The sequence below is a fragment of the Solenopsis invicta genome, chromosome 11 (genome assembly GCF_016802725.1).
Source record: "Solenopsis invicta isolate M01_SB chromosome 11, UNIL_Sinv_3.0, whole genome shotgun sequence".
In the NCBI taxonomy this organism is placed as follows: Eukaryota; Metazoa; Arthropoda; class Insecta; order Hymenoptera; family Formicidae; genus Solenopsis; species Solenopsis invicta.
The window spans coordinates 5,714,963-5,740,121 of record NC_052674.1 but is presented as its reverse complement, the minus strand read 5'-3'; the positions used below and the strand labels follow the sequence as shown (position 1 = coordinate 5,740,121).

The following is a 25,159-nucleotide window of genomic DNA, read 5'->3' as shown; positions in this document are numbered from 1 at the left end:
TCTGGTTAAATCCCGGGGAATACAGTCTAAGGATGAGAAGAACCGGACAAACAGGATCGAGCTCCTTTTTCAGGCGCGTCCTCTCGAAGCAGACGCTTCTCTACCTCAAGACTTCAAATCAAATTGCGATCGATAAACTTTATTCTAAAATAGTCTTCTCTCTCTCTCTCTCTCTTTCTCTCAGAATTTCAGAAGCCGTCCGCGGTATTTTCCTGATGATCGTGAATCATTTCGATAAAAATATTTGCGGCATCTGAGTCATCTCACTTTTTCAAATCGCGTGAAATTCCTCCGGGCGAGATTACACCGCAATATTTCTCAATTAATTAATTAAATTATGGAAGGCATAGTTTTTCTGCTCCGAAAAGCGACGCGGTATGGCTCATTCGCAGGAATGTCGACGCGGCGCCGAATAAAATTACGAGGTGCTTTTTTTTTGCACCTTCTGCATACCTGCGTCGCGTCGACGCGCGCTCGCGTCGAGCGCGTAAATACTGACATAAAACAATATATAAACGTGTATACTCAATAAGCATAATTATGACATTAATGAATCCTCACCTTGGATCCATTTCACTCGGCCGTCTCGCGCGGGAACCATAAACTTTCTTTCGTCTTCGCGCGTGTGTCGCGCGCAGGAATTTCGGCGCGGCGCCGAATAAAATTAAGAAGCGCTTTTTTTTGCGCGCGCGTTCTTCTCCACATCCTTGATCGCGCATCAGGGATTTCCTAGAGCGCGTAAATATTGCCATACGTAAGAATAATATATATATATATATATATATATATATATATATACGCGGTAATTAAGCTCGTGCGAAACTTATTTAAATTTATTTTAATGCAACGTCTCGATTTGAATTGACGTTAACCCTTTTGAAATACGCAGAATCTCTTTCTCTCCCCGCGTCACATGTATTCTTCCACTGTTGAAAAGGACTTTGAACTCCACGATTGAAATACCAGTCAGGGAGCTATCGTTTGAAATCTTCGACTCGGCGAACGTTTGTAAACTTTTAAGCAGCACCGCGCGGTACACGCTGTATCAGGGCTCTCTTTGCAGAGGTCTTTCCATGTCATCCTAATCTCCGTGCATATAAAACATCTCTGAGCAATAAGAGATTAATCGTGTATTCCGTCGAACTCCCAAGCGGCGCCAAAAAAAAAAGTAAGCGCGAAGTAACGTATCTAATAAGCAAATTTACGGCGCTAATAAATCTCCATTTTATCCCGCGTCTCCATCCTCCACGTCACGCGAGAAAAGCCCAGGCTCTCTTCGATTTAGCGCGCGTATCGTGCGCAGGAATTTCGGCGCGGCGCGTCGAATGAAATTAAGGAACGCCTCCTTCTTCTTTTTTCTTAGCGCGCTATCCGCATACTTGCGTCGCGTCAGCGTGATTTCCTAGTGCGTGTAAATACGTTCCGGATCCCGTGGACTCTGGCTCCTCTCGTACTGTGACGCGTGTATACCGAAACCCGGATGGATGGACAAAGTGGGGGCGCTTGGAGGCGCGTGGTCGCCACTGGACGCGCGAGGCAACATAAAACGAAGCGGCAAACGAGATCGAGACTCAGTATACACGAGACGATCGATCGCAGCACGATCCCGTGAACGAGAACGAGATTGGGGCTTGTTATTGATTGTTTGACAACAATCGTGACGGCGGCAATTGCACCGGTAACTGCACGTGTGATCGCACACCTGCCGGCGTGAAGCGAGTGTCGCGACGTGAAGAACGGAAGGAAAGCGGAAAAGGGGAGCATCATGATGATGATCAGCGGGACTTCTATCGTGAAGGTCACTACCTGCATTCTGCTTGGATGCTGCATGACGATGCGAGTCGCCGGATCGGCGATACCGATGTGGGAATTTCTCTCGAGAGACGAGAAAGTGAGTACCATCCCTATGAGATCATCCCTCAGTTCTTTTTACCGCTTATCTCAATAGATATAATAACATGTTAGCTTGTGCAAAAGATTTAACGATTTTTTCATTAAATGCTCCTTTAAATTGACGCTACTGAGCTTTTTAAAATCTAAACCCTTCAAAGCACTTTTTCAAGTAAAGCTATCTGATTGTGAGCTTTCAAAATAAAAGTGTTTTAGAAGAAGATGTGTGAATTTCTTAAATAAGAATTTATAAAAATTTCTATTTAGACCAAAATCTTATTGGAATGCATTGACAGCGCTGATTATTTTTGATTGATCCGTTAAACGTTGGTTGTGATGTGAAAAATTCTTGTTATTAATTTTTAATATGGCTTATATAATAAGTACATTTGTGTAACATGACAACGAGCAAGCATAAACTGCTCCAAATTTATTAATTATTTGCAATGACAAGTTCTATAATAATTCTAAATGTTCATTTCTATCAATGTAAATTAATTTTGATCTCGGTTTAATCTACTCTCTATCTTTTTAAATTTCTTAAAACTAGAAAAAAATAATGAGTAAATAAAACCAAGACCAAGGTTAATCTACATTCGTGGAAATGGACATAAATGCAAAAAGGATGAAAGAAACAAAAGAAGCATTTTTATTGCGCAATGAATTAGATGAATTGAGAAATAAAGTATTTTTGCATATTCCATTTTTTTTTTTCAGAATAATTCTAAAAAAGAATATTGCTATTATATTTCCATCAGAACATGTATTTTCATTTATGCAAGAGTACATTGAATAAAATACTTTATAGAAATACTTATTTCATGGCTATACAATTATTTCATTCATTGTAACTTCCGCATGTTCAGTTTTTTTTAATTTCCATTGATATGGTGTTAAAATCTCTTCAATTAGTTTCGCATGAAACTGCGAATGAGAGGTGTTACAAGCATCTCTTCGTGATCAGCTACTCAGTGGACTTTCACCGAACAATCGGGTGTATCAGATGCAATTGCGTTGCATTCGAATCGCTGGGCGTACTCCGCGATGCTGTTATTACGTTACTTGTATTGTACTTGTATCGTACGAATTTCTCAGCGACGAATCAATAAGCTAATATATCTATGAAATTTAATATGAGTTCGATGAACATCTTTGAATTTCAGATACTTGCAGAAAATACTTTTAATAATTTATAAAAAGATATTTGACTTCGTCGCTTTACTTATTGCTCACTGAGCTTTATAATTAAAATTATAGTTTGATATTTGTCTGAGTTTATCCTAATACAAGTACAAGTATTTTCCATTTTCTTGAAATTATTTTATGTATCGGAAAAATTTATTTAACTTTTTTGAGTCTATTTCTATCCTGACTTTCCCTGTATCATTATTTCCCTGTATCATTATACTTTATAAATAACGAGTTTATAAGCGGCAAAGTTCTTTTCGTAATTAATGACGAGACAGAGAGCTAACATCGTTTTTTCAACAAGTTTTAATTATCTTACGCTTCTTCAAAAATAAATTTTACGTTTTAAGTAACATTTATTCTTTAAGATTTTTGAAGATGTATTCTAAGAAAAAAATTTTCTGTCTTAATTTTAAAAAAAAACTCTGATAAATACTAAAAAAATTTTAATTAAAAACAATTATTTTAAATCATGTAACTCGTTTTCAACTTCAGTTGACAAATACCAAGCCGACTGTTGCTGCAATCTAACACTTGTTTATTACTGTCATAAATCTTCCGACAGTGCGAATAGCGATGTCTCGTGCGAATGACACATTCGGTATTGTTGAGCTGTGGAAATCAGGCGCTTCGTTTTAATCTCGAACTGCTCGATGTTATCAATTAATAGCCGGATGCTTGCGATTTTACACTTGGCTCATACTCTTTATCTCAGAGCCCTCATGTTTCCCATAGAATGTCTTTAGTACCTGTGGAGCGTTATGCGACAACAGACGGTTGTAAAAAAGTCTGAAGATTACCGCGATTATGACGATCGGCTACCGGGAAGATAATTACACTGACTGTTAATCGTCGCCGTGACACAATAATTGCGCGGATTCCTGCAAGGCAATGAATGTATAGGAGGTCAATTAGCTTTCGATGCGTGTAAGAAATTAGTTGACATTTATTTTTTATATTTTTTCTAAAATTTATTAAACTTTAAATTAGAGAAAGTAAACAATCTTTTAATTAAATTAATATAAAAGACACATACCTTCCTGACATTAATTTTCTTAGATTTATTTTCATTCAATAATGTTTATCGCGGATTGCGTGATCTAGGATTAAAAATAGAATGCAATGTGTACAGAACCTTAATTGGCGAACGCTGTCTACTAAGGTTAAATTACTGTTAGTCATTGAAAGTGCTTCGTATTCTTGGCCAAGGCTATACGCACGGTATTCTGCGGCTGTACCGGATTAAATGTGTGCATGTAATACTCCTGAAGCAAGTAAAAGCGATCGTACGCAGTAAGTGCTGAACTGAAGTTCAAGAGCACTGCAGCGTATCTAGGATCAGTTTCTCGATGGAGTTCGGGTCAATGTACGGATTAAAAATTGATTTCAGCTAACCGGACGAATAAAAATATATATCGCATTACAAATAATTTAGCATAATTTTTTAAAAATAATTTTGTCGGCAATAAACGCATCTATTTATTGAACTAACGTAAATTATTAAGGACATATATATGTAAATTTTAAGTAATTTTTGTAAAACAAATCCTTGCAATTAAAATATGTATATTTTTCTTGTACGTTTTACATCTTTATTTTTATCTTTTCAATTTTCAAATAGTTTTATATAAATCAGGAAACACTCATTTAAAGCTGAAATTAATTTGTTTTCTTTTTCTTTTCTATCTAAGAATTATTCATATTTTAAATACATATTTAAATATTTAATTTAAAATTTAAATTAAGTATTTAAATTCTAAATGACTTTTGAAATCGTATATAAATATATGTGTTTTTTTTGTCTATAATTGGATAAAATATTTGACGGACAAGCGCGAAATACAAATATTGCTATGTATCCAAATGCAAGAGCGTACCTCTAGCGTAACTACATATGTAGTCATTGTCTTTCCGCGCTAATTCGCCTATAGCCGAGAATTCCGCTCATCTCCGCTTTCTCCCGGTTTCCGGAATCGCAGCGGAAACAGGACAATAATCCGTCACTGACCACATACCTAAGGTACATTAATCAGTAACGGTAATTGCACCGAAAAGACATGAGATAAAAGACGTCGCTTGTGATTTTTCCTTTTTCTCTCGTGACTTTCAGTTTACTTTCTTAAACATTTAATGATTACATAAAGGAAGTAAACATAATCACATTTAACGATATTTAAAAAATGATAATGCTGCAGCTGTGAACAGTTTTGACATTCTAGCAATCAAGTTAAACATCCGATTTTTGAAATGGATCAACATAATTATTTTCAGCTCTGTGTTTCAACAAAATTATTCTTTTCGTGTGTGATATCTTTGAGTTTCTCAACTAATAAAAATTTCAAATTTTTGTAAAACACTCTTAAGCCGATATTCATAGTCGATTCTTATACTTAAGATTATCTTGAGTAACACCTTAAGATGCCATCAACCAATTAGAGAGCCATATTAGCATCTTAAGACGTTACTTACTTAGGTTCCTTTTGATCATAAATATGTGTCAAAAGTGATGTCAGAGACGGATTGGGTCGTTTAATTTGCAAAGTCCGCGAGAAGCGCGTCTGGGCCCGCCAAGAGGTGTCGAAACGCGCGCGCGACGCGAGAATAATAGACCATTGAAATCGTAAAAGAGGATACGAGAGCTCCGTCGTCCGTTACAGAAGTGTCATTAGAAATTCTAAGATCGGTTGTGCGCGTCATCGGAGCGAACCGCAGAAGGTGTCCGCCTATTTGGACATTCGTTCTCGTTATCGTCATCGCCGGCGCGAGAAACGTGTGGCGACCGCGCCAGCCACGCGTTTCTCGCGACCGATCGTGGCGAAGAAGCAAGAGACCAACGATATCGCGCAACCTAATACGTGATGTACGGGACGTGCTGCATCGCGCATACATATTTGTCGGTTTTAACTGTCGGTTCCGTCGCCGGCGTTACACATTGCCGAGTTTCACCGGACGCGGTCAGAATGCGTCGCCGCGTGTGGTCCACATTTCGTTCCCCGCTGATCCGAAGAGGACTTTGACATTATAACAGAGAACGCGCGTCGTATTCTCGAAGATTATCTATCGAGGAAGCTTCTCGTGCTTTCTTCATTCACCTCACTTTATTCCTCTCACGAGTGAATCGACGCGTCGCGCATTCGCGCTCTTCGCAAACGCACGCGAGATCAATGGCCAACGCAGGTTCTAAATAGACCCGCGCCTTTCTCGTTTCAGATGAGTCACCTGTACGGACTATTCAGCAAACAAGTGGCACGGTTTTGCGCCGATTCCTCGAGGCCGGACTGCAATAAGAACCTGCTCGTAACCGGCATACGGAGCCTCGCCAGCATGGACGAAAACGTCCTCGACAAGCTGGACCCGTATCAACGCGGCGCGAAGGAAATGAGTAAGGAAGCGTTTCACGTAGCGTCGAGAAGAGGCTTCGTGTTTATTCGGCTGTATATCGCGGAAGAGATTTCGTGTTTACCCGAGCGAACATACAAATGAACCGCGAACGCCGCCAGCCTTGACACTTTGCTCGGCCTTGTACTCAAGCTACTTTTAATTTCTCGTTTTCAGTTTGGCACGCCATGGTGGGAAGCAACAGATTTGCATCGAGAATCAGCCATGAAAACGATGATGACTCTTACTTCACGACCGACTTATCAGGCAAGTGTGATCGAAACGATTGTTCTTTTGTTATCGATGACAGTCGCTCGAGAATAGTTTAGACATGAAGATATGAAATATCGGCTATTGTAAAAATATCTCTGGAGGTTTAAATAAATTGTGTAGTGTAATATAGAAATGGGACATGGAAAAGAGCATGGACAAAAGAATAATGAGGTTGATCAACGAATTTTAAAAAGTAGTACAAATTAAGACGTAAAAATGAAAATCTCGCTTGGCGAATTTATTTAGAACTGAAAATAACCACTTGGAAAATGATTAATTTCGCATCTTTATATTTAGATAGCTTTGTCTGTTTTCGATTATTAATTCAGCTTGCTTTGATCTGTCCTATGTCAAATAGAAAAATCTTTCTTGGTCTAAAAGAGAGATGTAAAATTTATACCTTTATTTTTTGCAACCCAAAGAATATCGTTCAAGAATTGTCGCAAAATTTATTATACAAATATGTTTCAGTAAAAATCGATGCGCTTCGTGCGATATTATTTGTCTTGTATTTAGCTGTTTGTTTTATATCTTCTAGTCACAAAGCTTTAATTATGTATACAGTAGAGCCTTCCATATCCGAAATAATAGGGAGACAAAATTGTTCGGATAAGGGAATTTTCGGATAATAGAATAAATATATTTTTATATTAAATTTCATTTATTCAAACAGAAACTTAAATTTTTAACAAAAAAAGGACTTCATATATTCAAAAACACTTAAATTCTTTACGTAAAAAAAAAACAAAATTAATTTCACAACATGTTATAACATTCAAATAGTAGAACGTTCGGCTATTAAGTATTCGGATAATGGAACTTCGGAAATGGGAGGCTCTACTGTATATGCTATTATAATAAGAAAATCTTGCGGTGAAGAGAAACACGCCCTGCGCTGGCCTACTCGAAAAGAAATGACGAGTTTCGAGAATCGTTTCTTCCTCATTTCGGGGATCTCTCCGCGATTACGATTTGGCGGACGGAAACACATCGTACCTCGAGAAAGTTTCAGCCGCGGTTTCGATCCCGCTCGTGCTCGCGCTCGTGCTCCTAGAAAGTCTTTTTTTCTCCCTTAACGATATTGCGCCCGATAGACAGTAAATCCTTGCTGGTTGTCTTCAACTATGCGCGCTTTCTCCCTTTTTTTTTTTAAAGAAGCAAAAGAAGCACACGGTCCACCGCGCCGATTCAAACCAATTTTTAGTTATTATTAAAATTATATCACGTTCATCGTTCGACCGCAGATCAGTTGGATGTGTTAAATCGCGAGCGGATAGTGTTCGTCGTTTATCAAACTTGAATTTTTTTTCTAATAGAAATAATTAAAAAGCAGGCAACTTTTTACTCTTGGAACACTTTGACTCAAATAATAATTAAAAGATTACAATCTTGCATTTTTTATCGTTTTACAACAGCAAGATTTCGATATTAGGTATCTCATCTAATACATCTAATACATTTATTCATAGATAGATAGAGACTTTTAAGAAATACTTTTAGAAAATGCTAATTTATTTCAATGATCTATTACCATGGCAGTCCTTACGTAACATTTGGTAGATAATAAACATGGGTAATGTGCACCATTCATCAAGCTTACATTTCTTTTCCAATAGAAATAATTTAAAAACAGACAGTTTTATTCGAGCTCCTTGATTTAAGTGATTTTTTTTTAGAAAATTCTATTAATTTTTTATTCAATCATCTGTTACTATGTCTGACAGTCTTCATACATAAAAACATTTGGTAGATAATAAACATGAGTAATGTTCATCGTTCATCAAGCATAAATTTTGCAATAGAAATAATTTAAAAACTAACAGCTTTTAATTTTTCGAGCCGCTTGATTTAAATAATAATTAAAAGATTATAATTTTACATTTCTATATTGTTTGATAACAGCAACATTTTCATATTAAATATCTTACGCGAAGCGAACATATCTGAATTCATATATAAAAGATGAAACTTCAAGAGGCATTTGTGAAGAATTCTATTAATACTTCATTTAATCTATTATCACGTCTGACAGTCCTCGCGCGTAAATAAACATTTGATAGATAGTGGACAGATTGCGAAAGGAGGTCACTTTTCTCAATGTCCAAGATGAGGGTCCCCGGCGCGGGGGCGCACCACGCGGTGGCTTTCACATTTTCTCTGTTGGCCCATATATACATGCGTACGCTAATGATGCATCGACATGCGATGAAAGCCGCGAGCGTTGTACACCCGTGATTTCATACGTTTATCGATCAATTATCGTGCATCTAGAAATCTAGCGAAAAAAAGAAAAGGGACTTGATACGCTGCCTGTCGATCCCGTTTGATGGCAGGGAAACAGCAAGAAAACGTGATATGTTCTTTCCGTTATACTACATCGACAGCTTTTCATCAAATCGATGGCAATTATGCTGTACATTTCATGGTAGAGAAATTTATAACTGTATAGCTCGTACAGCTTCTTTCCCTGTGGCCGAGAGAATGCGTACGGATAAACACACGTAAATACACGCGGCACTCGTCCATTGCGAGGGCAAATTCCTTCACGTCTATCTTACGGAGGCCTTGTAGCCTACAAATTGATAGCATTCGACTAGCTGTCGGAAGCGAGGAGAGCACGAATTGACGTGCAGATATTGGATTTTAAATTATCATAATGCGGAGGTCGCGCAGGCTCCCCTCTAGAAACCACGTGTGCGGTACGATAAAATAAGGGGCCGTTGATCCAAAGTGATCTTTGCCCGCGAAGAATTGCGAGCGCGTCTTGTTCTCCTTTCATGGATCTCTTGCGGGACATGCGTCGCCGCTCTTTTTCTACCATGCCAAAATAAAAGCGCCCACGATTTCAGAACAATAAATGAATAATAAAATCTAAGGAAGTCTGCAATCGACGATTATTTACAGCATTTGTATCGAGAAGCAATTATAATTATATGCGGTGTGTCAAAGATTGTAATATAATATTAATGTAATTAATTAAGTACGTATGCAAAATGGGTATATGAGAAGTTTCATCTCATGAAACATTAGGAGTTTAATGTGGTCCTGCAAAAATTGTCAAAATTATTGAAATTGTCACAGTTGTGCCTAGACAATTTTCATTCTTAAACTCCTTATAAGCGCTACAATATTCCTAAAATATTCTACGAATATTATTAAAAATTAAAATAATATTAAAATTATATTCCGAGAATATTATTCAATCTTTTTAAGATTATTTTAATATTATAGGAATATTGTATCAATATTATCAGTCCATTTTTATATAATACTCTTGCTATTTGCGCATTATTTCAACATCCGTGGAATACTGTGAAAATGTTCTACGAATATTACTATGATAAAAATCAATGTGAATTATTATGCATAAAATATTCATAAATTTTATAATTATTACATTTAAAAATTATAATATTTTCAATAATTTAAAATATCGAAGCAAATATTATTTACTTCTCATATAATATTCATGTAATATTTCAGGAATATTATTTAATATTAAATAATATCGTAGCGCTTATGTAGGGCTCTAACGGCATACAATTCAATTTTTGCGTAAAGTCATCGTGACTAAGAAATTTGTGGTACATGGTGCGCTCGCACGGTTTTAATGAATGAATCTTGATGAAGTACGGACAAGGATTTCTCGTTGGTGGCGCATGTACGCTTCCTGGTACTCGTTGCGCCTGTATAATGGGCCTGTGTTACTCAATCCTTGGCAACTATAAACCAACGTCATTTTCGAAGTTAAGTGGCCAGGTTGGCGCATTTGTTTAACTCCATCTCTTTCTCTCCTTGCAGCGAGCAGCGGTAGCGAGACGAACGGCCTCGACGAGGAGGATAACGTAGCTAGCGGAGATTACATTCAATCATCAGAGACGAGCGGGCCATATCTGGCGGGACCGATGGTGATACGAGTCTACCCGGACGGCCGACCGGTTCCGGAGGACCAGAAGCGCCCTTTGCCGAGGGACGAGGACGCGGACGAGTTGAAATATTCTCGCTTGCCGTCTATCGAGGAGATCGAAGCTAAGAGCGGCAGCATGTTCTACGGGAAAGGCACGTACGAGCCGTCAACGGCCAAGAGGAGGATGGCCTTTGTCGCCGACGACAAGAACTATCGGCGACGGGAAGCGATACGTTTTCGCGGCCGTCCACTGCCCTACGAAAGGGCGGTGTTCCAGGGCACGTTGAACGAACGCAGAGTGCGTTATTACTGAGGAGTTATCGCTCGTGTCTGCTCTTCTACCTGATACCTTCTTGCGGAGTGGCTCGTCCGGTTACACCGCCTAGTGATGATGAGATTTTTCGAAAAATAAAATTGCCGTCGAGATCCCGCGGAGAGATGTGGATGACAGCAACGGTGCCTGTTGCAGTCTCAGACGATACGTGAAAAGAACGCGGGGGAAAGTTGAAGATACAAGCGGTACCAGTCGCGGTCGCGTCGTGGACGACTTAATAATAATCAGCTGTAATTACTAATTCATTGCGCATTCTAATTTATCTGATATCGTCGTTGCGGTAAGTACGAAAGGGAAATCGTCGTACACCATTTTTCGGAATCTCCGCGCTGTTGGGTATTTGTCGTTGGAATTAAAGATGCAGAACGTGATTGCAGAACTTCGTCTGAGACATATCACAATTTATGTAAACCGCGTAAATCGGAAGAATTTTGCGAAGCCGTCAATTCTTCCGACTCGCATAAATTGGAAGCTTGACGATTGGTCGGTAATTAGATTCCTAAGATATGAGCGCCAGGAAAAATACATGTACATATTCGTACGCTGTCTCAGTAACACACGCGTAATCCGACCATGAATATCATTCGAGTACCATTTATTTAACTTCATTCATTTATTATAGTATTTATTTAATACTCAATGTGATTGTCATGACTCATGCAGAAGAATTTCATAATGAAATTTAGACCTCGAAACCGTTAGCGCAAAAAATCACGCATATACTGTTCAAATCTATTCTGCAATTTTTCAACAAAACAGCGATTTTATCATTATAGTTCTCTTATATGTTTCTATAATTTTAAGGCTCATTATGCATTATGTTTTTTTTTTTTTTATATGTGTGCGCCATCATGTCGCATAAAGGAACCAGTGTACCTCGCTGAAAAATACCGCGTTTTGCATATAAAACATGTTATTATTTCACTAAATCATTGAATATTATGTAAATTATTCGTTTTAACGTGCAACAATAACTAATTTACTAAAAAATTGTTCTTGACAATTTTCATAATAATTAATTGCACAAGTAATTTGTATTAAAATAACTGTAATAAAATGACATCTATTGAATATTCAACAAATAATAACATGTTTAAAAAAATCTACATTACGCATTTACGTGACGATTACGATTGATTATTATATCTATACGTACTCATTTTCGTTTTGTAAATACGTGAGATATTTGCCACTATTAACTTTAAGTACATGTCAATAAGATAGAACTAAAGTGTGATAAAATATAAAACGCGTAATATATTCGAAGAGCAAGATTAATGAGATTACAATGTGATAAATTAAAATTAACGCGATGCGTATAGCATATGCGTATAGCATATGTATAAATATCCACATTTGTAATGTATGCATATACACACACATACACATGCAAACACTTATTACAAAAAATTTAATATGATAAAAAACTTCTTCATAATTGATTCAAGATGATAAATTTTTCTGTTACAATGTTTAGCTTTTAATGTGTGTGTGCTGCTAGTTTAAACATTTTACATTTTCCATTTCAAAATTATTACTTTTTTGCATATTATTTTATTAATGCGTTAATAGATTTCTATTTAAATCCATTTCTGATCCAAATTCCAAAAATTTTGTTTCTTATATTTTCAAATAAATTTTTCAGATGAATGTTTCAGATTAATATCAGATAATCGAACATCTATTATTTTTCTTTTTTATTTCTACTTTTCTTTAGTTTATATTACAAAATATGTGGTATATTTTTTTGACAAATGTATGTATGGTGTGTGTCATTTATATGATTACATATACACGAATAAAGAAGACATGTATATGAATACATGGCGAATATAGATTTAATGTTCGTAATATTATTTTAAATCTTGCGGTGATAATATTCTATACAGCAAATATTGTATTAAAAAAATAGTGATCGAATACGCATTAAAATAAGTAAGGTAACTAGAGAGAAAGGAATTGTATTTCATTGTATTATCTTTTTACTTTTTACAGTTGTATGAAAACTTGTATACTGATATATCGGTTGAATATATATTATAATATTAATAGATACATATTGCGATTTATATATTATGTTTTAATTTAGCAATTTGTTCAATATGGTCAAGATTTGTATGACACACAAAAAACAATAATGCAATATAAAAGATATTCAATAAAGTACGTTATAAAGATTATGAATATATTTATGTTTGTATATGCGTATATAACAATTAATATCTTTGAATTACAATTTAGTTTTTAAATTTGATTTATATAATATCGATTTGAGGACGAACAGCTCAAGTAGTAGAGTGACATTAAAAGATGATACAGTGGTATCTATTTACACTATTAATAGATATTACAATTAAGACATTAGTCTTGTTATTGTCACTTAACGTCATTTTATTATTTGTGAAAAAATTTACAAACTAAATTATATATTAAAAGTAATATGAATATAATATATGTTTAACATAAAATGTAATTTATTTTTGTATATACAAGAATTAATTTCTCACGTAATTTAATTTGAAAAATAAGTATATGTATATTTAAACAATTTGGAGAGAAAAAAACCAAAGAAAACAATGTGCAGAAAACAAAACAAAACAAATGAACATCTCATTTTTTAAATAACTTTTTTTACGTTCTTTCTTTTTCTAAGAATATATATTTGAAAAAACATATTTAGGGCATATCTCATTTACTTCATCTGCTGATTAAATTCATGATTTATTAACTGCAAAATTTAAAATTGATTATCCCTAACTTAATTTTTTCATAATTTTAATTAAAAAATGAATTATTAATTTTAAGTGATATATTTTACATAAATAAATTATAATTTGTAGAAAATGGATAAAGAAAATAAAATAATACGATCAATTTTAAGCTTTGCAATTAGCTATTGTTAAATTTAATGGGTCAATCAAGATAATCGGAGATAATGAGACCGCCCAGAGATTTTAGAAAAGCATTCAATTAATATGGCGGTTTCAGTATTGGTCTTATGGAAGTCCTAGAGACTCTACAATCAATCATAGCGTTTTTCATTGAGAAAACTAGTGCGCACTGAGTGTGTACTCGCCGCTGGCAATTGGATGTTTCGGTTCGCGCGATGACGGTGCCAACGGAAACGCTCAATTACCTGCAGCAAGTGCACATTCAGTGCGCACTAATTTTCTCAATGAAAAACGCTATAAGTGTGTGGCCACAAGACGACCAGTTTTGATTGGTTTGCTCACTTCTGAGAGAGAGAGAGAGAGAGAGAGAGAGAGAGAGAGAGAGAGAGAGAGAGAGATAGAAGAAAAAGAGAACGGAAGAGCTAATGGCAGTATATCCTTCTCTCTCTCTCGCAGAATCTCGCCCATGTTCGCCTTCTGGCTGGAGTTGATTGTAGAGTCTCTAGAAAACTCTACTCACAGGCGCACCTGTTACGCGCACGTTTCAGGCACATCTAGCGATATATCTTTGTTCATGTTTCAACCAAATAAGGCGAAGGGTGGAACACGTATCTCGTGCGTGAGTGTGAGAGCGTGTGCATGCGTGCATCTCTCGTTTGTGTGCGTGTGCGGGAGGTGGATGCGCTGTCGCGAGCTATCACACGTAGGCTGACGTAGGCTGCCGTGGACGTCGCATCCTCGCGTCACACACACCGGATCCCCACGTTTGGATCTCGTTAGATATCGTTGGGCGCGCAGTGGCACAGAGTGCACCGGCGGGATGTCGTACGAAACGAGTAAGTCGCGATGCGAGAACATTACGCATACCTTCGTGTTACCGGCACGTCGTACCGCACCGATTTGCCGAGTTGAAGTAGCCTCTCTCGGTTTTCCGGTTTGCTTATCGCCGGTCGGATCGCGAGGCGTTGCGACGCGCCCGGAACGACAGCGGAAGGCTTCCCTATGATTTTACGCGTTCCTCGCGCGTCGCTTGCGTGTAAATCGATTTATCTCGTTCATTTCTCGCTTCTAACTTCGCTCGAGTCCCGAGCGTTGTCACACACATGTGTCATGTGTGACATGATACCACCGGACGCACGGCTGATGTCAATGTACATATACAGGGTGCTCAAAAGTTATTGACAGTCCCACTCCAAGGATTCTAGATTCAGGACAATTTGGAGTAGATTTTTGTTTAATAAAAATATAGTGCCCAATATGAAGGAACAATAAGCTTATTGTTTATTTTTGAATGGTTTTTATTTTATTGAAATCTTGATTTGTTAATCTTCATTATCAAGATTTTTTTATAATAAAAATTAAGGAACTGTTTATTTTTAATTGATGTTTCTAATTAAATTTTTGTGTAAAGTAAGAAAGATATCTCGAAACTTTTGATACACCCTATATGTTACATACACTCACACAAATAAAAAAAGAATGATGAATCATAAATACTAAATACCAAGGCTTAATTGAACCTTAGATAAGATTTACACTTGACATTGTACTATTACCAGGTCGATAAAGCATAAAAATAAGATTATTTTACAGCAATTACATATTAAATATTAGCGAAAAGTTATCTGATAATAAAGAACTGGAAATTTTGTATATTTATCAAAAGAAACATTTGTAGAAAAAAAGGAAGAAGAGAGAAAAAAGATATTACATATTAAAGATTAATGTATATTTTTTGTAAATTGTTAATGAGTGTAAAAAATTATTTTAACAATGTTACTTCTGGAACTGCAGCATGATGCAGGATAAACTATAGTCTGTTAGCGCTCAAAATAATTTGAAATATTAGGAGCTGGAGCCATGCCAATGTATCAAGGAAGAGTATTTTGGTTCCAGCATCTGGATGTATTATATGTTGTTTGCATGATATTTGATATCTTCTGCATTTGTGTAACAATAGTTTCCTGATAAACTTAATTTTTTTTATTCATTTATTATTTATATTACAAATAATATATAATTTAAATAATGTATAATATAAATGAATACAGAGCAAATATCCAATTTTTATGGATAATTTTTTATGAAAAATATGCAGTATAAAATGACAATACGATATTATTAAAGTGATTGTATTAAAAACTTTATTTTTTGTAATTTTTAGAGAATGTGTGACATAAATTATATTTTAGTATTTAAACGATTTTTGATTAATATTAATCAATTGTTTAATTATTTTTATTTTATTTGAATATATCTAATTTACTTGAAAATATTTCTGTTTTTTTGCTCAATAGTTTCTGATTTTTTTATATTACAGAATATATATTTGCTACTTTACCGAGGACCCAAAGAGGACAACCTCTCGTACTAGGCGGTGATCCCAAAGGAAAGAACTTTTTATACACCAATGGTAACAGTGTTATCATTAGAAATATTGATGTGAGTTTCTATTTACAATAAATATTTACTATTGTCAATCAGAGATGAATATACTAATTGTGTATCACTGAACATTGCAGAATCCAGCAATTGCAGATGTTTATACGGAACATTCTTGCCCTGTGAACGTTGCCAAGTATTCTCCTAGTGGTTTTTACATAGCTTCAGGAGGTATGTAATGTTCTGTATGTAATATTTATATATATGTTACAAAGATTTTTAATTACTTAAAAATTATATATATGTACACAACCTTTACATGGAAATTATCATCTGTAATAATAATACAATGCAGAATATTTGCTGTTAATCTTCGATTATTTTGCATTATCATTTTCATCGAAAGCTTCGTAATATAGGATGTAAAAAAGATGTGAGATTCCACAGCAACTCTTTTTTTTTCAACTAAATCTTTTTTATATCTTTTTATATTTTTAATTTTATATACATAAAGAATTTATAATATGGTTTTATTTCAGATCAATCGGGTAAAGTACGTATTTGGGATACAGTTAACAAGGAGCATATATTAAAAAATGAATTCCATCCTATTGGCGGACCCATTAAAGACATCGCTTGGTCACCGGATAGTCAACGCATGGTCGTGGTCGGAGAAGGGAGAGAAAGGTATACTTTGCTCACTAGAAACTAGATGAAGTAAGATGTACCATTGAAGAAGAGTCTAGATAGACTATTAAAAAAAATAATATTAACATGTTATAATAATTGTGTTTAGATTTGGGCATGTCTTTATGGCAGAAACCGGGACGTCGGTGGGCGAGATTTCTGGTCAAAGTAAATCCATTAACTCGTGCGACTTCAGACCGGCTAGACCATTTAGATTAATAACTGGAAGTGAAGATAATACTATTGGTATATTTGAAGGTCCGCCATTCAAATTCAAGTATGTACACAACATGCATGAAATTCAATTTAAGAAGGAGAATTGTAATTCATCATGTGATTCATTACATGCCGTTTATGTAGGATGACAAAGCAAGAGCATACTCGTTTCGTTCAAACCGTGCGTTATTCGCCCGACGGAAATCTATTTGCTTCCGGTGGATTCGATGGGAAAGTATTTATATATAATGGAACAACTTCTGATTTTGTTGGGGAAATAGGATCCCCTGCACACCAAGGTGGAGTTTATGGGGTATGTAATCTAACTCATTGAATATAACATGAGATAATAATATGAAATTATTTGATATAATGTGATCACATTTATATTTATAGGTTGCATGGAAACCTGATGGTAAACAATTATTAACTGCCTCCGGAGACAAAACATGTAAATTGTGGGATGTAGAAACGCGATCTTTAATTACCGAATTCAATATGGGAACGACGGTCGATGATCAACAAGTTTGTAACTCATAAATTTAAAAGATACACAGAAAGATAGTATATGATGTAATAAAGTAAACAATCTGTGTTTTCAGGTGAGCTGTCTGTGGCAAGGAAAACATTTATTATCCGTGTCACTTAGCGGCTTTATCAACTATCTTGATATCGACAATCCTGAGAAACCTTTAAAGATAATAAAAGTAATTTCTATTTTTGCTAATTAATTTATTTCAAAGATCAAATTAAATTGCTCTTTTAATATATCAATTTTAATATGTTCTTTTTCAGGGTCATAACAAACCAATAACGGTGCTAACGTTAAGTCCTGATAGAGGTACGATTTACACTGGCTCTCACGATGGATATATCACCAACTGGAATGCGGAGACAGGGGAAAATGATCGTGTACAAGGACACGGCCATGGTAATCAAATTAACGGGATGAAGGCTACGGGTAACTTGCTCTATACCGCCGGCATCGACGATACTTTAAGATCAATCGATATTGCGACAAATGCATATGCGGAGACCAGTGTAGTAAAACTGGATTCACAACCACGAGGACTGGATATAAATAATGATGATATAGTTGTGGTGGCTTCAGTTCGACAGGTAAGTCGAATATTTACAGACAATTTCTTCGATTTCATAAATTTATTTAGTAAATCTAACAAGATATTTAGCAAATTTAAAATAAATTTAACTATAAACTTAACAGCAAAAATTGTTACGCAAGTCTGTTATAAGACTCATTAAATATATTCAGAAAAGCGATAAGCATCTTTGTGGACACTGCACATAAATTTCACATGATGTTATGTTGGTATTACGTTTTGCAGATCGCAGTTACACAAAATGATAAAAAGCTATCAAGTTTGTCAATCAATTACGAGCCGTCGTGCGTGTCAATTAATCCAGAATGCGGAGATGTAGCTGTTGGATCCACATCTGACAATAAAGTTCGTTTCTTATTTATTTAATATATAAGAAATGTAAAAGCTGGCTAATGCTATTATCAATCATTATAATTTTTACAATTTATTTATAGGTTTATATTTACGAGTTGTCAGATACTACATTAACTCAAAAGACTGAACTAGAACACCTGGGTCCAGTTACGGATGCCTCATATAGTCCCGATAATAAATATTTAGTTGCCTGTGATGCAAACAGAAAAGTTATACTGTATACCGTGCCAGAATACAAGGTAATACATATTATATATAAAAGATAATTAAGAATCGTTTAAATTCAATTATGCACAGCTAAAAGTATAGCTACAAGTTTTGCATGAGTATTTGTCTGCTATTAATAATATAGAAATGCAAGAATAGTAATAACACTTGAAATTTCTAACTCAAAAAGATTTTTTGTTTTTAAAGTCATAATTCAACATGATTATAATAAGGGATCAGTAATCTTAAATAATTCTGTTTGTATAGAGCTATTTATAATATTTATCTACTAAATTGTAATGCACTAAAATGTTGCAATGCATAAAGTAATTAAACAAATACAAATAATGCTTTCTTTAATGAATTAATTGTTATTAATGGCTTGTCATGTGCTTCTTGGATTAACAGGGGGTGAGTAATGTAAATGGAAATAAATTTCTGTATTATACAAATAAAGATTTAAAAAGAATATTCTAAAATATATTGATTTGATTTGCAGCTTGCGCATAATAGAGAATGGGGCTTCCATAATGCGAGAGTAAACTCTGTTGCATGGTCTCCAAACTCTGATATGGTTGCGAGCGGTAGTCTTGACACCACCATCATCATCTGGAGCGTAACAAACCCAGCAAAACATACTATCATCAAAAGTAAGTGTACCAAATTTTTTTTGAATAAACGGACCACATTTAACGAGCATCCATGTTTTTAGATGCTCATCCTCAGAGTCAAATAACGCGCTTGGTCTGGCTGGATGAGGAAACATTAATCTCCGTCGGACAGGACTGCAATACTAAAATATGGCGTATAGAAAAGATATAATTAACTTTTGGAAGAATTTATTGCCACGTGTCTAAGGAAACTCAATTTTGGAGGCATTTTATTTATTTCGTAGTCTACGAATATATTGTATATTATTTTTTAATACAATTCTTGATATACGATTAAAAAATTATATTGCAATCTCTTTTGCATCTTTTGTGTCTATTAACTTTATTAGTAGAATAATTCACATCTCGTAAAACTAAAAACCGCGGCTGTCCCACCGCAGCTTTATTTTTGCACATATGTAGAGATATTGTATTTGCACTAGAGAATCACACAACTTATCTAACTTGTCTTTATTAAAACGATGTAACAATAACAAGAAAGCGATAACAATTCGAACACTAAAGGTCTTCAGGAACATGATCACACTTTACTTTGTACACTTAACGAAGATGGTATTATGACTTGACTTATCATTAATCAGTCCAGTGCTGCTCTTATGAATTCAATTATGTTCGTTATCTACCATCATATACCAGGTAGGCATATTCATTCTATAAATTTTTTTTACTAAATTATTCTCTAATTCAACATATCTAAAACAATGCTCTATTACTTTCAATATATTTAAAATATTTGTTTTATTTCAATCTCTTTCAGTAATTTAATGAAAATTTTAAATAAAATTTTTAATAGAAAGATATCTTAGATAAAGAAAATAATTATTTTATTCTTTATTATTTAACGAAAAATTTAAATTTTTAATAGAAAGATATAAGATTTTAAAAGTATTCCCTAATGAAGTGTCTATGCACAATAGTGACTTCACCATCACATTATTGATGGTTTTGATGTACTATATCGTGGACGTTTTTGAGAAGAAGCTACAGGATGCCTGTAGGATACGTGTTTCCTGAGAGCGTCTCGTGATCGCGACACGTGCGAACACGACGTGCAGCTGTACGAGCTATTGCTATGCGTCTCCATATGTACTCGCAGGTTGTACTGATTACTCAATTGCTTACCACAGATAAGACAAGTGACACTGGATTTGTTGTAAGTCTGGGAGGTCCTACTGGGTGCGGACGCCGCAAGCAACTTGAAACTTGCATCCCACACAGCCGGTGATGGTTTTACATCCTCCATAGGTGTGACCTGATCCTCCACAATCGACGCTGCCTCATCCGCTACGTTCTCAGAGTAACCTCTGTCGATATATTTATTAATAGATACGTTAACAGGAACAGCCGTTTTTTCCCTTTGGTTCAGCTTTGCATTTATCGAGTAGTAGGGCTTCGTTTTCACGCAATACGGTATACTTTCTTGATCGTTGCTAGGCTCTTCGTCCTCTAAATTATCCATTACTTTAGGCAATGGTACAGATTCCGACGATCCAGTAGCTATTATATTATCTTTTGATTCTGTTTTTACTACCTCTTCATTCAGTCTTTCTTGAGGTTGCATTACCGGCGACTGCACATACAAACCGTTATCCTGTTTCGAGTGTTTCTGAAATAAAGACATGTATATAATCATGTAAATTACATTAAATAATTATCAATAGTTTTCCATTAAAAATACTATATCACTAAAAACCATAAAAAAAAAAATATATATATATATAATCTAAAAGTGTATTAACTATGCGGCGTCATATGTTTTATCGTCTCTATGTGTTTATGTTAACAATATTAGGTTTTATAATAATATTAAGTAAATATTCACACTATTATAAAGATTTGTACACAAGAATGCAAATCGCTTTCGACAATTGTAACGAACGTATTCTCTAACTTTTGCAGCATATGAATACTGATGATATAGAACGAATGTATGAATGTATTTTTCACAAAGTCCAAAAAAATAAGTTAAAACGCATTCTATGTATATATATTATACAACAGGTTATGCATTGCGCATTATTTATTTTTTTCAATTTATTTAAAATTAATATCAATATTAAAACACATTACTTAAGGCTATTTAGCATGATAATTTTTAAAATTTTGTTCTTTTGGGTTTACATTAAAAGGCCTAAGAAATATACATTTGTTAAACAATAATAAATATTCTTAACAAAATATCTAATCTTTTGTAAAAAAGAAAACAAAAATATATTTAGTCAAGAGGTATTATTATATTCCAATAGTTTAGCACATAAAAAACTAAGATCGTTGATTATATTGGACACAATTCATTTACAGAAATTACTTTATCTGTAAATTTCCATACATTTTGTTTTTTTTTCCTTTAACTAATAACAACTTTAGAATTGTAAAATTAGTGCTAAATGTTTGTTATCGTCACACTTGACTAAATTGTTAAGCATTATATTGTACTGCGAAAAAAACATAAGTGTTGTATAAAATCGCCGTTCTAATTCTTCGGTAATAATATAGTTTTAGTAATTTAGAGATTCATGGAAGAAGCTATTTTAGATATACCTGTAAAGTCATTCTATGGGGTAAGGTTCCATGGGATGCATCCACTTGCATTTAGTTGCAACACACACAACGATCTTGATCTCGTGGATATCGTTTTTATTCATTATCGTTCCTTCGATGCATGTACGAACATAATATGTGTAGCGGTATAATTCCTTCGTGAAGTACTTCTTGAGGAACGACAGTGAATGTGTTTAAGTAACCTGAACAAAACAACACGATCAGGGTAATATAAAGAGATTAAGTGAGGAACAAGCGAACGCGCGAATTTTGCTTCGTTCTCCGTTCTGCTCAATAAGTAACGAATAAAGAAATTAATCTGCGACCTTTATAAAAATATTTGCGACCATATCGTGGAAATTCTGTAATCTTTTTAAATATATATGGTATCAAACATGCATGTTACAAGGATAATTTACAATTATATGTATATAATATAATATAGTACGTAAAATTTATATCATGATTTATTTAAATTAAATAAGACAAATTCTACTTCATAGGTTTGCTTACAACTGTAATAACTGCTTACAACACTTACTGCTATCGCATATAAATATTAGATGATAGATATATCTTTAATATATGCAATGTGTTACAGTTTTAAACAAATTGGAAAATAATATATTGACATGTTTCATTAAAAAGCAACATTATTTATGAGCTATTGAGTATACTATTAATCATATATTACAATGCATAAACAGTTGTATACCAATGTTAATGAAAAAAAGGAGAATGGTAGTTTAGAATGGTGCAACTTATTAACAAAAAATATTGCAAGTTTTGTATATATAGCTATATATTACATATTAGCTATATTGTTGAGCACATCAACAATACAGTTATTTTGTGCAAACTTGTAACGGATGTACTTGTAAAAGAAATGTTTAGTATGAATTCGTAAGGAATAGTAAGAACTGTTAAGGGGAATCATATTTCTATATAACGGCGTTTAAGAAACACATGCTTTGTTATAAGCAATCTAAAATTTTTGTTTGAGAACAAGCGCATTAAGGAGATTAAATATTATTCATGCTAATTACCTTAAGTACTAAAAAAACACGTTATTAATATAAAATAACGAGAAAATCGTGATCTATATTTCTGAATATATTATAGTGTAATGAAATCGTTACATATAGCGATATTATTTATTTCTTATGCACAATCAGCAAGCCTACAAATATACTCAACCTGAATTTGAAATAATAAAAATCATTTTTATGATTTGTACATCTCAAATACAGGTTATTTCAAAATTTCGAAATATAAAAAATGAAAATGGGTTCATAATGCACCTAGAATGATAAAATATTTTATTACTTTGTATATCATTATATAATATATTACATTAGGTACAAAGACGAAAAGTTAAAAATGTACAATAACTTTTACAAATTATTTTATATGACGCCAAAGAAGTGCCAACATAAAAATAAATTACAAGCTACAAATAAACAAATACAATACATTCAGAAAACACAAAATAAATACAGAGTATTGCATAGTTTTTTTTAATGCAATATATAAGCTTTTCTAATTGTTTAAAATGGCTTCTATATTTTATTTAACAATAAAAGAGAAAACACTTACCCCGGCCATATCAGCTAATCCACAAATATGCAACGTATCGGCCATAGCTAAAAGTGCAGGTAATTGTTCTTGATAAATATTCACTTCTCCATTATACATAAACTTGACCAGAGCCCAAAGATTTGCATATTCCATACCCGGCAGCACAATGACTGGATGTTGTAAGGAACTCAAGTTCTAAAAAATGAATTCATAATATTCTCATCTTATTGTTAATGAATATTTAAATCACATATTTGATTTTGTTACATAAGCAATGCAATATTGACTTTCATATCATAGCTTAAATTTATTTAAAAAACCATTACATTTAACTTAAATATAATAAAATTAACTATCTCAAATATTTCCATTCTCACAAATATTATTATTAGTAAAAAAAAAACAAACAGAAAAGCAACAAGAATAATAAAATATTGCGTTTAAAACAGAATTCAGAAAATGTTTTAAATATTTGTCCATTATCATTAACATATAAGTATGCTTGCATAATTAAAAGATCTTTATGTGTATAAATACCTTAAAGAGTTCTTTAAAGTAATAACTACAAGCCGAGAGTATGATTCTGTGAGCATGAATATGTTTACCACCAGCGCTGAGTGTAACATCTGTCAGATCACCTCCATCGAGCAACTTTGGAAGTGAACTTAAGAGAGTATTTTGAAAATTGTGCCACCGTAAACAGAACTGTTGACCTTCCATGTCGCTGCTTGCTATAGGAAGAAAAGAATTCTATATTAAAATGTTTTGAATTTTACAAAAAGAAAAATTATCAGGGTCATCTCTTTCTTCTTACGGTTGTATAAGAAAGAAATGAATAAAGAGCACCAATTTACAATTAAATATATGCGATTAAATTTACAAGACATGTAATTTTCATTTGCATAAAATTGTTCAGAGGAACAGATGGATATCGCAGTGAAGGATAATTTACCGTACGATACGCTCAGTTTAAATCTGTACTCATTCACTTAACGGCACTAAACGTTGCTCGCGTAATCAGGCACGTAACAATTCGACCCTCTTGGCGGTGCGGGGTGAAAGGTTACACGTTTACAAGAGCCACGAAATTGCAGGGCGAAAGAGAATTTTTTTTCGGCTCTCGATTCGCGCGAGAGACAGATCTACGTCGCGGATGCGAGATCGCGATGCAAGGGAGGTGGCGCTAGCCCAAGACACAGAGGGACACAATACTATTTATTTAATCAGGCTCTGTGCAGGTTCCAGCCAAATCTATTATTGTACTCAGGTATGGCTGGAGGAAAAGGACGGTCGTCGCGTCCCCGCGACTCGCGACAGCTCGGTAGCTCGCGATGGCGACGGCGACCCGGTATCGCCGATCCGAGGACGTCAACTCGCGATCAAGAGATCGGCAAAGAGACTCCGAGAACTCACGTTCGCCGTGCCTTACCTCGTGAAAATCGCTATCCACCACAAATGACCGTTCTCAGCGCGACACTACTCGTCTCTCAGCTGGCGAGCGCTCAGCGCCATAATCGCGATTGACGCGAACCACTCGATCA

The 25,159-nt window shown here is 34.5% G+C and overlaps 3 protein-coding genes across 5 annotated transcripts; 2 read left to right on the top strand and 1 right to left on the bottom strand.

Moving 5' to 3' along the window:
- The first annotated feature begins 867 nt into the window (after window positions 1–867).
- Window positions 868–13,156, top strand: LOC105200109 (rhythmically expressed gene 5 protein). Its single transcript, XM_011167503.3, has 4 exons — window positions 868–1,891; window positions 6,289–6,460; window positions 6,634–6,723; window positions 10,531–13,156. The coding sequence occupies exons 1-4, from the start codon at window positions 1,766–1,768 to the stop codon at window positions 10,947–10,949; spliced, it is 807 nt and encodes a 268-aa protein (XP_011165805.1). The 5' UTR covers window positions 868–1,765; the 3' UTR covers window positions 10,950–13,156.
- Window positions 13,157–14,464: 1,308 nt separating this feature from the next.
- LOC105200120 (actin-interacting protein 1) lies at window positions 14,465–19,791 on the top strand. 2 transcript variants are annotated; one of them, XM_011167518.3, is made up of 14 exons: window positions 14,465–14,697; window positions 16,182–16,303; window positions 16,384–16,474; window positions 16,783–16,930; window positions 17,040–17,207; window positions 17,291–17,459; window positions 17,543–17,671; window positions 17,749–17,853; window positions 17,942–18,265; window positions 18,493–18,612; window positions 18,702–18,860; window positions 19,237–19,239; window positions 19,328–19,478; window positions 19,541–19,791. In XM_011167518.3, exons 1-14 carry the CDS (start codon window positions 14,682–14,684, stop codon window positions 19,648–19,650), a joined length of 1,815 nt encoding a protein of 604 aa, XP_011165820.1. In that variant the 5' UTR covers window positions 14,465–14,681; the 3' UTR covers window positions 19,651–19,791. The 2 variants fall into 2 exon arrangements, with proteins under 2 accessions (XP_011165820.1, XP_011165821.1); XM_011167519.3 differs by lacking the exon at window positions 19,237–19,239.
- LOC105193331 (modifier of mdg4) lies at window positions 19,651–25,155 on the bottom strand. Of its 2 annotated transcripts, none has more exons than XM_026138635.2 (4): window positions 25,048–25,155; window positions 24,156–24,349; window positions 23,637–23,813; window positions 19,651–21,105 (listed from the first exon to the last, which is right to left on the bottom strand). In XM_026138635.2, the coding sequence occupies exons 2-4, from the start codon at window positions 24,336–24,338 to the stop codon at window positions 20,428–20,430; spliced, it is 1,038 nt and encodes a 345-aa protein (XP_025994420.1). In that variant the 5' UTR covers window positions 24,339–24,349; window positions 25,048–25,155; the 3' UTR covers window positions 19,651–20,427. The 2 variants fall into 2 exon arrangements, with proteins under 2 accessions (XP_025994420.1, XP_025994421.1); XM_026138636.2 differs by lacking the exon at window positions 25,048–25,155 and adding an exon at window positions 24,571–24,795 and having other exon boundaries at window positions 20,428–21,105.
- Between the last annotated feature and the right edge of the window lie 4 nt (window positions 25,156–25,159).

Coding starts and splice junctions, on each gene's coding strand:
- LOC105193331 (XM_026138635.2), bottom strand. CDS start 24,338: ATGGAAGGTCAACAGTTCTGTTTACGGTGGCACAATTTTCAAAATACT. Junction 23,814..24,155: donor ACTTTAAAGAACTCTTTAAG/GTATTTATACAC, acceptor TTCATTTTTTAG/AACTTGAGTTCCTTACAACA. Junction 21,106..23,636: donor GATTAGCTGATATGGCCGGG/GTAAGTGTTTTC, acceptor TCTTTATTTCAG/AAACACTCGAAACAGGATAA.
- LOC105200109 (XM_011167503.3), top strand. CDS start 1,766: ATGATGATGATCAGCGGGACTTCTATCGTGAAGGTCACTACCTGCATT. Junction 6,461..6,633: donor ACGCGGCGCGAAGGAAATGA/GTAAGGAAGCGT, acceptor TCTCGTTTTCAG/TTTGGCACGCCATGGTGGGA. Junction 6,724..10,530: donor CTTCACGACCGACTTATCAG/GCAAGTGTGATC, acceptor CTCTCCTTGCAG/CGAGCAGCGGTAGCGAGACG.
- LOC105200120 (XM_011167518.3), top strand. Junction 17,672..17,748: donor CGACGGTCGATGATCAACAA/GTTTGTAACTCA, acceptor CTGTGTTTTCAG/GTGAGCTGTCTGTGGCAAGG. Junction 19,479..19,540: donor AAAACATACTATCATCAAAA/GTAAGTGTACCA, acceptor CCATGTTTTTAG/ATGCTCATCCTCAGAGTCAA.